The 13,403-nt window shown below is 43.1% G+C and overlaps 1 protein-coding gene across 6 annotated transcripts in view; it reads left to right on the top strand.

The window, feature by feature from the left end:
- RREB1 (ras responsive element binding protein 1) overlaps positions 1-13,403 on the top strand; it is a 121,475-nt gene that overhangs the window by 103,835 nt on the left and 4,237 nt on the right. For 5 of the 6 annotated variants that reach the window (XM_088169669.1, XM_014885837.2, XM_088169681.1 and 2 more), the window contains one exon: positions 11,060-11,803. In XM_088169669.1, coding sequence (XP_088025795.1) covers positions 11,060-11,803 — 744 coding nt within the window. The remainder of the gene's footprint in view (positions 1-11,059; positions 11,804-13,403) is intronic. The other variant, XM_088169686.1, reaches the window with a different exon arrangement.

Here is a 13,403-nt window from a genome sequence, read left to right as displayed (position 1 = left end):
CCATGAGGCCTACTGGAGGGGAGGGGGAAAGCTAAGCTGGGAAGGTGGCAGAAATTAATCAGGCCAGGGAGATGGTGTCAGAGCAAGCCTGAGGATGCATTCAGGTGGAGCAAGCCCTGTGTTTTTGTGGTGGTTGTCAGGTGCTGCTGGCACAAGGAGTTTGGCAGCTCTGTGATAGATGCAGCAGTTTGTTGGCTTTGGATGGACAAATTGGTTTTCTTGTGGAGAAATCTAGAGTGTTATAGTGCAGCACAGCGTTCCTGTCCCCACCTATTGCACAGGCAGATAGTTTGTGACTTGCCACATAGCTCTGATTTTTAAAATAAGCTAAGAAAAAAATCTATTCGCTAATCTTTGTAAAGAGAAAAGGGGAACTTGATTATTGTCTGTGCTTGATGGCTGTTCCCTGACCTGGGCAGAGAAGGAAGTAATAGGCTGACTTGAATGGGATAGATGAGTGTCCTGGTGATCTGCTTCCAAACTGCATGTGTTTGGATATGTGATCCATAGGCCATCACAGCAGGCAAGGTGACTGTATAACACTACTATCCAAAAAACCACCCCAAAGCAGTTGTTCGAGCTAAGAAGCAGCACCTAGCTCTTCTGTGTACGTTTGTAGGAAAGTTGTTACTGAGGTAATTCATGTAAGTGGTCTAAGTTAGGATGAGGAAAAAATATATAACTTTGAGCATTTAAGTGCTATATGTATATTATAAGTTTTGAACTGCTGTATTTATACAGACATAAGATTCTTGCAAATGTGTCTTTCATGTTCAATAAAATTTCAACACAGCGGCCACCTTCCATGTGGTGTCAAGATTGTATTTCCTTTTTGTGGAGGTGCAAAAATGCACATGCTACCAGTGACCCACATCCCTCATGCAACCAGAAGTGTCTCTCGTGGAAGCTTTTGCCCTGATTATCGTTGCCTCAACACCACTTTGTGCTTGTTTTGATTTTTTTTTTTTTTTTTAATTCAAAAAGATTTCCATGAAGAAGCATACACCTTCCTCAGTGGTTTTTTGATTTAATAGTGAGCTCACAAGTGGGACACTGGGAATTTGGCATAGTTTGGTTTTATACAGTGCCTAACACAGTAGCTGTGTTTTGTTTGAACATGCTCGAACACTTGCTTTTAATACTTTTCCTCTTGTTGTCTTTACTGTATAATTTACTTTTCAATGTTCAACTAGGTTTGCCTTTTTTTTTTCCTCTCTTCCCTGCCGCTCTTGACTTTTCAAATTCTCAGAACAGTGACTAAGATATGCCCTGCAGGTGATGTGGTTGGTTTTGCTCCTTTTATAGGATGCGGATCAGACAAGGTTCAGTATAAAATTACAGTAATGGTCTTTTTTAACCACTAGTTTGTTATAGATAACCTAATCTGTTTGCAGAGAATCACTTGAGAATATTTTCAAAGGCATACTGGCAGGTCTTACTTAGCCCAAGATTAAATTTTGTGAAAAACGAGATTTAATGGCAGAGGAGGTTTTTTTGTTTTGTTTTGTTTCACTTCTACAGCAGGAACAAACTGTACAAGGAAATGTCTATAAACAAAATAAAGGAATAAATAAATAAATAGAAAACTCCTACACCTAACCCATGAACCTGAATGTTTCCTGTTGATTGGAGGTAACAAGTCACCAAAAACGATGACTTGGAGGCATTTTTATTCTTTGCTTTTATGATTTAAGTCAAACTAAAATTGTAAACATCTTTACTTTGCAACATTTGTAGTTACTGTGGTGAATAATACGTTTTTTCTAGGGCAGCAGTGGCAGGAGATACCTTGAGGACTGATCTTACATGCTTTGATTATTCAGATAACCCTTTATACTGAAAAAGACACACTTCAAATGACTGGCTACTATGAAATGTCCAGACTAGGCTAGTCCTGCTGTGCTGGTAATCAAAATTTACAGTCAGTCCCAAGTAATAGATAGGCACAGATGTATTTTAATACAGGCCATGGTTATTCATATGGAAAAAATTAATTTAAAAAATCAAATCACATTGACTTTTTAGGTTATTTTCCAGTGAGTAAGTGTATTTTATCAGAAGAGCAGTTGCCTTTAAGGGACAAATACAGAAGGCAGAGAAAACTGCTTTTTTGAATGTTCTGTTTTTGTGCCTTTAAAGGTGACATTTTTGGAAAGCATTGCAACTTGGGGTGGGAGGGTTGGAGTTTGCACAGTAAGTGGAATTTTATTTGCATTTTGAGACCCCCAGATAAGATGTCTATGTGGAATGAAGAATATTTTATCTGTTGCAAGTATTGGTCTGTATGACAAATATTAGATTGATATAAACATCTTAAAGGCTGAAAATATGAGGAAATTGTGACCTGAGATGCAGGTTGAGTTTCAAGTAATTAATCCTCAGCTAATCCTGTCATTGCATGCTTGAAAAGAAATGTGGAAAGGAATTGGGCTATCATGAAGCAAAAAGATTTCTGCTTGACTTTGAAGTTTTGTTATTTGCATTGTGAATGAAGCCAGATAGAAGTGCAAAAAGCAGTAATATTTGTAGCCATAAATTTATGGTTGAATTAGCAGGCACCTAAAAGGAAAGAGTGACTTGAAAGCCTACAAAAAAGCAGTACCATGATGCATCTAAAAGTTGTGTTGACACTGGAAGAAAATTAAGAGAAAGAAACAGCTTCTGAGATGTCTGTGAGATGCGGGGAATCCCTGGTACAGGCCGAGATGTTAACTAGAACAGAACCAACTTTCAGAAGATGAAAAGTGAGAGAGATACCCACAATGTTGTATCAAAGAGGCTGCTGGCTGTGGCAGGGGGTGGGTGGTGTGTGTATGTTTTCAGAGGTTTTGGGTGTGAGGTGGAAGGTGTGACAGGAGCTGATCTCCTTTTACGAGTAACTATGCTCTCAATCTCTTTCTTCATCACAGAGATGTCTCGCAGGTTTGCCTTATTGCACTGCATGATGCTGGCTTTTTTTTCAACTTTTCCTGTGCTTAGTCCTGTCCCTGTTCTAGTCATTTAAATGAATCACAGACATGAAAAACTTTCTCCCAAGGGAAAATAATTTATTGCTTATTCAACATATGGGCCTTGATTCCACTGAAGTCAGTGGAGAGATGCCCTGTGGCTTGATGGAAATTGTGTCCAATTGGCATAGGTGATAGGGATTTCCAGAGAGAGCCTGCTGTTGAGGAGCTTGCAGTCAGGATATTGTGGTTGGTCACCAAGCAGTAACAGAGGCAAAGGAAGAAAACCAAGGAAGTGTCTTATTACACACAAGGGGGATATTCATACATTTCATCTTGCCTCAGGCCAGAAGCCCTTCCCCTGTCAGAAATGTGTTGTCATTTCTACCAAATCTACCAGAATTTGCACAAACTGGGAGTTGCCAGCTGCTACCTGAGGGACATGTGTGCTTATCGCTCAGTCTAAGGAAGAGGATATTGGAACTCACAGTGGCACAAACAGTTTTTCCCAGAAAACCAAGGCCAAGTTGTACTTGGTTGGACTGAACACTGGAGACAAGCAAAGCATAAGAATGTGAGACATGCCCTTCCACATTGCTACAATGGTACTCGTGTCTCCATTGGTAGCAGGAGGATGTGCTCTTTAGTGTGAGCGTGTGAACACAGCCACTTCCTCTGGCATGTTGTTCTTAAAGCTCTATCAGCATCCCCAACTGCCTCATTAGGGTTGTGTTTTCAAGGACACATCCCTTCCTGCTCCCTTTACAATCTGCTTATGGAGCTGCTGTCTGCAGGTCCTTCCAGTTGTTTTGTGAACCTGCTGATGCAGTCTGATTTTAATTTGGCTGCTGCTGCAGGCCAAGCCAGTGATCCTGGAGAGACATCAGCAATGTCTTTGAGTCCTCCTGCCTGGATGTACCTGCCAGAACTATACTCAGCATCCCATAGGCATGGTTTAGATTGTTTTACCTTGTGTTGATCTGCATTGAAGCTCACCTGCCATCATACTGCCCCCTCTCTCTTGACAATAGCGAAAGAGATTGGCTGTCAGATCATGCAAAGCTTCGTTGCTGTGGGCAGGTGAGTGGCATTCAGCCAGAAAGGAAGAGCTGACACAAAACCAAGGGTGAGCACGGTCACTCTGGGTTTACTGTGCTGACCAAATGGGATGAGTGCAAGAAGGAAGCTCAGCAGATGGTGGTACATGTCCCTTGCCTGAAAACTGCTTGCACAAGGGAGCTGTTGCTGTTATTCACACCTCCAGTACAGACAGCGTCACTTTGTGTCACTTTGAGTTGGTTTCATGGGAGAATTGTTGAAGTAACAAACCTAAAAGCAGCAAGAAGTTGGCTCTGTGCGTCAGGGTAGTTAAGATTACAAATGAGTTATTACTCTCATCCTCAGGGTAGCTGCTGATCAGATTGCACACTGTGTGCACAGGATTTTTCTCTTACATGTCCATGCACCAGTTAGTTTGGGAAGGTCTGTTCTCTTGCCAGCCTCTCTCATCCTTTCTACTTCTTTTAATACAGCAGATTGCCTTGCAGTGATTCAAGTGTGGTAACACAGGTCTCAGTACTAGTCTGGCATTGCAATCTGCCGTGCTGGGGACCTGTTACGACATGATTTGATCTTGCCTATCATGAAGAGACGAAGTTGCCTCGTTACCATGTTAACAGCCCGTAACTTCAGAGGGCTGTAGCACGGTGTCTGCAGCATCACGTGGGCCCATCCTGCCTCTGCAGACAACAGATGGCTGCAGCATGAGAGAGGAAGACTCGTGTTATGACATGATCCCCTCCAAGAACGAAAGTCTGTGGGAAGGGCTCTGAGAGTGCTCACCTCTGACAATTTTCACGTCAGAATAAAACTGAAATGTCCTACTTGAATCGATTGAAGACTTCCTTTATAGTCAGAATGGTCCTAAAGCAGCTCAGCTTTTGGTGGTGTGAGGAGGCAAGCATTTCTAAAGCTGCTCAGACTCTGGAGCACTGGTGCAGCACGTAGGGTGGGCAGGCCTTGGGTGCAAGGTAGATGTTGTTCTCAGCAGCCGGCGCCAGGCTGGTCAGAGTGGTTCGACCTGCCCCCGGCAGACAGAGCCTTGGGCCATGGTTGGATAACACAAAGCACTTATTGGCAGTACTGGCTCGACCTGTTCCCAACTGTTCATCCCTGCAGCTGTAGCTGACCCAGCTGCCCAAAAAAATTAAAAGGGCAAGGGGAGGGACTGGCAGTCATGAGATCAGTTCCCGGATCTGGCTGGCGGTACAGCCCTAAAGGAGCACATTAATGCAGCTTGAGGTGTGGAGCTGGCAGCATCTTCTAGGAGGCACTGGGATAGATGCTGTTGAAATTGGCTTTGTTGTCAGTGCTCTGTGTCTTCAAATAGCAGCTTTAGGCTTCAGGGAGGGAGCCCAGATCCGATAGTGTACACAGTTATAGTTACCACGTGCACTTTATAGCACAGCTTAGCGTTTATAACTGGGTTCACCAAGCGGTGGTTAATCACGGGTCAAAATCATTCAAAAGCTTTGGACTTGTGGTCTCCCTCCATTGTCCAAGAAAAAGGGATTTCCAAATCCGTGGAAGTAAACTAAGAATTTGAAACTGTGGCTAAGTTTAAAATGAGGTGGTTTCTTTTGGTGCTGGGTTTAAAAGGTGGGTAAGCAGCATGCTTGGGGCTCACGTGCAGAGTCCTTGTGAGGGCCATCCTTGGAAGTGAGTGGTCATCTGGATTTCACTGTATGCCAGAAGGAATGAAGAGGGATGCTTGGATGGTGTTTGGTCAGCCATAAAGGAAGCAAAGCTTTAGGATGAGGTGTAAGACAGGAAGTGCAATTCAATAGAGTGTCACTGGGAGCAAGTTTATAGAGAGTTTCTTTTTGGTCTTGTTTTAAACCAAAACAAAAACAGGATGGTGGTTTAGAACAGGATTCAGAGATGAGGAGACTGTGTAAGTGATGGGGCTTGTTCATATCCTTGCTACATGGAGAGGAAGGGAATGATCTGAAGCAAACTGAGGACTTTTCCCCCAGTTCACAGCAGTCAGACCAGAGAGAGGCATACAAGGAAAGTGTGGAGCAGCTTAATGAATTGCCCACTTTCATCATGTTAAAGCAACCCTGCCTTTGTCTCCTTAGGGCCTGACTGAATGCTCCCTTCTTGCAACAAAATACAGTTGACAGAGATGTAGGATAGGAATGGGGTAAGGGATTATCTCTTACTTAATGAGAAAGAGAACTTACTAAGGAAAGATTCCTTTCATAGAGACTTGCCCCTAATGTGAGAGGGTCAAACACAATTGCTCTGCGTTAACTAGACAAATGTTTACAAAGTATACTCAACAGTGAATTTTCTGATTAGCATTTAGCAGAATTCATCTTTGCTCTAGATATCTGCCACAATGTGGTCTCTCCAGAAATCATGTGAGTCCTGGGTATAGTGGGGGACTTTTTCCAAATTGTTCTAGCTGTCTGTACCTTTGAACTACATTTGTGGGTATTTCTTAGAGGACAAAGGGCTTGAAATCGTGTTTTCAGTGTCAGACAAAGTTTAACAGCTGCTCTGGAGCGAGAGCTCAGGGTAAAAGAAGAGTTACTTGCTGCTGGGGTTGGCCTGAGTGCTAGAGCTGTTTTATGAAGATACTGAGGTGGTGGTGTATAGCCTGCTGGCTGTATTGTCAGCTCTACATCAAACTGCCTTTCTGCTGAATGGCGCAATCCATCATAAGCTCAAAGTGTGGGTTTTGCCCCCACTGCCTTCAATTCAGATTCCCCCATGGTAGGTGGAATCAGTGCTAGTCCTGAAAACTTTTCTTTGTGACTTCAGCTGCTCTGTTGAAGGTACTGGGGAATCATACTGTGTGTTAAAGACAGGTGATGTTTTTTTCCCAGAATTGTTTCTTTTCCTTTTCCCCAGATATATTCAGTTCCATTTACTGTAAACAGTCCTTTTCTAGCTTGAATATTTTAATTTCACAAGGCATGGAGATACAACTGAAGCTCTCTCAACTGTATGTGGGCTGATAAATATTTAACTTGAGTGTTTGCAAGTGATGTAATGAAGGAGGCTGAATTTTATTATTTAGAATGTTTACAATAAAAATGGACAAAGATAACACCCAAAATTTTTCAAGCTGAGTCTGCAGATTTAAAAGATGTTCTCCAGTTTGTGGGTGGAAGTAGAAGAAGCATTGTGTGGGGGTCAAAAAAATCACAGATTTACTAGAACTGCTACCACCTAGTGGTGGGTGCCTCTATTGTAAAATATCAACCTGGGGTGATTTCAGTTAACGTAGGGAAAATAGTAAATCATCAGCTCATCTGACTGATAATGCCAACTGCTTGTACCATATCCATTTCCAATAGTCTGTTTGCTCCAGTTTTGAGGATTATTTATGTGATGAGTTTTCAAACTCTTCTCTTGGGATGTTTGGAGTGTTTGTCAATAAACACTTGCTTTAGCAACAAAATGTTTTTCATTACATCATGTTTTGTCTACTAACTTCATAGCATCTCAAGTTCTACTCTCTATTCCACCATAGTTTCAGGGAAAAATAAAGCCATGTGTAAAAAGAATCAAGCCAGCAAGTTCCCCACCTTGATCTGTATCTGCTCTTTCATCTGAAATTTTTTCACATTTGGTGTCCCTCTTCATAATTTGGTTTGCATATGTATGAAAGCAGTTCCCTCCTCTTTCTCTTTATTGCCATCAATAAAAGATGAAGTGGATTCTTCTGACTGGGCTGACCCAAGACTGCAACTTGATTTGTTCAGCAAAACAGTCTTTCCACAGTTAGAAGGAAAAATTATTTTGGCTACATCTATATAGTGGTTTCTTTCATGCAAGTGGAAAAGTTTTTGAATTTTCAGATGGAGTTCTTGAGGTTTAGCTTATGAATCCATGTCCTGAGAAGTTCTTTTTTTCCCCAGGAGCTGACGAGGCAGCAGCTGAGTTACCAGCAGTTGTTTTGTGTCACCTTCTTCCCTATGTCCTTACTTCCTGCTCTTTTCCTCTTTCTCCCTTATCCTGCACATCTTTTTTGACTCTGGTGTCAGAATTGAGATCTTCAGATAGTGTCACCTTCTTCTCTTCATTTTGGGGGAGTGACACACTCTGCATATGACAAGGTAACACATTCTGCTCCCATGGTTGCTGTAGAAGTGGCAGTGAGTGGGAGCCTTGACAAGTGGATTTCTCCGCTCTTGTCCTTTTGATTCATCAAGTGTAAATTCTGTGGGATAACAAATGGACCGGAAAGCATTTTACAGCCTTAGTAAGTGAAAGATGGGAAAGGGGCAAAAGAAACAGCAGGCCTTTCCTGTGCATCCTGTTTCTTTCACTGCCTGGAATTGAGTGACTGCTCTGCAACATAAATCAGCTGAATTCTGGAGATGGGAATTATCCATTTGAGAGGAGCTCAGTCTTGTTGGAGGGATGTTTGTCCAGATTTGAAGGCTCAGTCAAAATCCTCCTCTTTATGTAAGATACAAACCTGCTGGAGCTGTGTGGCCAGCAGGGTTTCTGGTGCTGCAAGGGGCATGTAAGTGTGAAGAGAAAAGTAGTGCAGGCCAAGCCTAACCTCTGCAGGAGTGGATGAAGCAGCTGTTAGTGCAGGACTACCCTTGCAGTCATCTCTTGCACTGCAGAAGTCCCACACTGGGCCTGGGACATTGTCTTCACAAACATTGTGTTTACCACACACCTTCATAGCTCCCCTGCTGCTATTCCAGTTCATTGGAAGCAGAACCAGACTCGTTTTCACCTGTCCCCAAATAACCAGATTTTGTGCAAAGCAGCTCACCTTTTCACCAGCTGTAGAGCCAACTGCACAGGTTGGAGATAACCACAGAGCAGCTCAGCTAGTCACGAACTGCTGCTTTACGTGAAGTACGTGCATGAAGTCTCCTAAGGGGCCTGTGAAACTCCTTCTCAGCAAGAAAAAGGGCAGGTCTGGTTTGTGCAGGTGAGGAGGAAGAGTGCTCCCCAAAACATGTACACGTGAATGAGTATACTGTAAGAAAAATAATATATTTTTTTTAAATACCAGAAGAAGCAGAAGAAAAAGTTACAGAAAAATTGAAAAATCATGGATGATATATGACATTGAATGTCAGAGTTGGGATTTCTGTATTGGGAGTTTTAAGACATACTGGTTTTGGCTGCTCTTACCTTGGCACCTTGAGTGCCACCCATGGATATTCTCCTCATTTATTTTGCTTCTGATGTTTCATGTTGAAAAACCAAGGAAAGGTTCCCTCTGCATACAGTTTTCTGTTTGGTCAATAAAGAGTTACAGAACATCTCTCTGGGTATGATTAATAGGAGCTTTTTCCCATCTTGGTTTCCTTGCGCTCTTCACTCACCTCCATCCTAACAGAGCTCACATGGTTTCCTGCCCCTCTCCGTAATGAACCCCCTCTGTGCTGTGCTGGCAGCCTTTCTTTGGCCTAACACACATCCCATCAGGGGAGCATTTCCTGACCTTGCAGGGGATGAGACAGGGCAGCCCACATCTGCTTTCAGATGTCCCCATCCTCACATTCTGAAGCCTTACACACAGATCAGGGCTTGCATGCATGTTCTAACGGGCAGATAATTAGATGAGCAATGAACTTTGTGTAATCCACTGTCTGTGTAAACAGATCTGTTTTGATTACAAGGTGAGATTACTTTTTGTGATAGATCACTTCTCCTTACACTCCCCCAAGAAAAAGCATACCAAGAATTGTGCACTATTAAGTGATCTTTCGCTATCACCAGAAACACTGCTACATTTTGACATTTGTTTAATGGCCCTTTGTTATCACTAGTGAGAGGAGATGGGGCCAGTGCAAGTCATGTTGCAAGACTACATTCAAACTAATAAGTGCCTGAGAACCATTTTCTTATCTTCTGTTTTTACTCCTTGCTTAGGAAAAAGAAGCCTGTAATAGGAAATCTAGGCAGTTTGGAGACAAGCACATGTTGTACTGTGTCAAACAGAACTTGCACTGCTCTTCTAGAGTTTCCAAATCCCTGTAGTTACTGAGCAGCTATCGTTCTTGCAGATGAATGTCGAAATGCCGGGTGGGTTGTGGGCGCCCTTTGCTGCTTGTTGTCAATAAGAAGGAGGTGGGGAGGAGGACTTAAAGGAAAGTTTCAGCTTTCAGAAAGCACGACTTGTGAAGTTTGTGTCCTGGAACAATTCTGGGAAGTGGCATTGGAGGTGCAGTCACATGCTGTGCATCAGCAGCAGCTTTGGCCTCCAGAGCCAGACCAGCTTATTTCCTATTTACAAACACACTGTTTGCATAGAGCTTGGAAGGAGTACAGCTCCAGCCCTCTGTTCTCCTTAAGCATCTTACCTGTTTCAGTTCTTTGGACATAGGTTATGACTTCAGCAACATCAATGCTGCAGACAGGTAAATAAGCAGAGTACACCATTAAGGACAACATCTTAGGTAATTTTTGTCTTCTTGTGGGGTAGCTGTGAAACAGCAAAGTCTGTTACTGTCTCTTGGCTTTATGTTTCGATTCCAAGTGCCATCAGAGACCCAGGTGTGGATGAACTTCCACTTGGTGCATACCCAACTTTTTAAGCCAACTTCTGTGTTACTGTCTGCACTAACTATTCTCATTTAGCTGTACCAGGTGGTTGCATGAGGCTATTACATTTCCTTGGAAAAACATTTCCTGCTACACCAAAATTAGTTTGACAAATATATGGGTTGTATTTTAATCTGTGTTCACGTTTTTCATACACAAGTTAATTAATAATACATCCATGTATCTCTGGAATGGTCTATTTGTGATAGTGACCTCACCTTCTTTGGTGTCTCAGCATGTTGTGTTCTCTGGTAAGAAGTGATTATATTAAAAATTATTTCAAGAAGCTGCTGAGATTGTGAGCCTATTTTGTGAAAGAGTTTGTATCATCATGTTAATTGGGTTCTGTAGTGTTTTGATCTCTTTTCAGCTGTAAGTTACTGGCCTAGGTCACAGATGGGAGAAACAGATGTTGGGATGCTCGATCAGAAGCAATGCTCTTGGGTCCGCGTGCGGGCTCCCTGATGGTAGTTGGGAATCATCAGGGAGCATCCCACTGAAAGTTTCTCTGTGTTTCCTTGCAGAGAACCAGGTGGATGCAGAGACACTAGCTGCAGGAAACAAAGTCTTGAACCTGAGCTACAGCGAGAAGGAGCAGTCAGAGGAAATGACAGAGCTACCAGAGAGTGAGCGCGGCCCCAAGGAGGAGCAGAAGGCTGACTCGCTTCTGGCAGAAGAGGATGCTGAAGAAAAAGTGGATGGATATGAAGAGGGCCCTGAGGAAGATTCTGTAAGTAACAAAAGTCTTGACCTCAATTTTGCCAGCAAATTAATGGACTTCAAGCTGGCAGAGAGTGACCAGAGTGCAGGCAGCAGTTCTCAGACTGAAAGGAAACATGCCTGTGACATTTGTGGCAAAACCTTCAAGTTTGCTGGCACTCTTAGCCGTCACAAAAAGGCCCACATTCGTGAGGACAGAAAGGATGAAAGGAGCAGTGAGGATGAAAGCAAAAGCATTCAGGATGATGCAGGAGCTCCCTCGATGCAGGACTCTGGTCTTGAGCAGGAAGAGTCTCCGTTGGACTTGAAGGTAGTGGAGTCTCCTGTGGACTTTGAGGCAACAGGAAAGGAGAATGAAGAGAGCGAAAGCATCTCTGAGGGGGAAGGCACAGAGAGAAAGTCCACTGAGAAGAGCAGTGATGACAAACCAAAGACTGATGGGGCTAAGAGTACTGCAAAAGCAGACAAAAGAAAGAAAGTCTGTACTGTGTGCAACAAGCGTTTCTGGTCTCTGCAAGATCTGACGCGACATATGCGGTCTCATACAGGTAAGAGGAGGCTTGAGGGCAGAACAGACCATGAGGTGTCCCACCAGACTGAGATGTCTGCTCTGGAGGTGCAGGAAAGGTGCTGGCACATGAGGTTGGAGACACTGCTTTTAGTCCTAAAGGTATCTGCAAGGTGTCTTCTATCCCAGTCCCTCATGCTGCATATAAAGCCTATGGAGGGAGCAAGAATTTCAACCACTGCCTTATTTTCAGCTCCCAAACTGTTCTTCCCCATGACTGCTTGCAGAGTTCAGAGGTGAGGGCAAGTGTGAAAATCCCTGATTCCCTTCTTACCATGTGTGTGTGGCTTTACTTCTTCCCAATATTTTGACCAGCAGTGGAAAAACTGTCAGGGTATCATGAGACTTCATCTCTGAGTCAAAGTTTAGAAAGAGAGAGAGTCTGGCTTTGTCTGATGATCTGAGCCTAATATGGGTAACATGCTGGTGATGAGTGTGACCTGCTGCTAGGGTGGAAGGCACCCTAGATCCAGTGGGCACTTGGGCAGGGAAGGTAGAACACAGGTAGTGAAACACTTGCCCAATGACTTGACTGGCCAGTGGGATTGCTTTACGTGATAGGCAGATTGCAGCAGTGCCTTGCAAATGAGATGAAGCCACAAACCAGCTCAAAGGTGAATTAATCATTCATCCTTATTAATTATGTATTTTACCTGCCAGCAAGCTGCTCTGACGTGGGAAAACTGGTGCATTTTGACATTTTGTGTCTTTTGAAGGTTCTCTCTGCTGAAGACAAGATCTTTGCCATTAACAAAATACTTGTGCTGTAATTGACAGTGATTTGTAGAAAACTACACCAAAGAGTGATGCCTGAACTAGACTTCAACCCTTCTAAATCATAAATATTAATCTGTTGAGTGCAAAACGGGCCTGTTTTCTTCTGCCATTGAACCACAAGTGAAACGGGACAAGTTCCATTCTAGTGCCTATTTTCATACAAGTGCAGAAGCTTTGGGGAAATGATGATATCAAAAGTACTGAGCTTTACCCCTGAACAATGTATGCCCATGGACGTTTCCATACTCTGTTGTAATCGTTTTCATTGCATGCTGGGTTATTGTAGGCTTTGTCAGTATGTTTTTTTTCCTGTTTGTTTTCTCTTTCTTATTTGACACTTGAAGGATGTTTCAACATAGAATAGGTGTGGAATAGGAATCTGGCACAGTGCTTTCTTCAAATTCATAAATGTAACTGTGACCTACCCTACTGTCAGACCAATGTATTTTCAGCTGAGGATTTTGCACCAATGCTGTCTGTAGGTTGACTCTTCTCCTTGTCTCCTTCCCACTTGTTAAACTGTATTGACAAAATACTGCCAGGTTGCACATTGCTTATGCTTCATTTTTAATGTGAGGATTTTTAAAGATACCTGTAAGGTTTTGGGATTTGTTTACTCAGAAGAGGAACGTTTGGGGCACATTGAAGCATGCAAGAAATCTCTGCCTGCCTACCACGAGTCTCATTCTGATGCTCATTGGCACAAGATGGTGTCTTGATGGAATTGCAGCACTGAAAAGCCTTCAAGTGGCACAGTTGGAAAGGGAGGACAGGTTGGGGTGGGATCTTTGGTTCTTCAGAGC

The sequence above is a fragment of the Sturnus vulgaris genome, chromosome 1 (assembly GCF_052056855.1).
Source record: "Sturnus vulgaris isolate bStuVul1 chromosome 1, bStuVul1.hap1, whole genome shotgun sequence".
Taxonomy (NCBI): domain Eukaryota; kingdom Metazoa; phylum Chordata; class Aves; order Passeriformes; family Sturnidae; genus Sturnus; species Sturnus vulgaris.
Note: the sequence above shows the minus strand (reverse complement) of the source record. Positions and strands in the feature narration are given on the sequence as shown.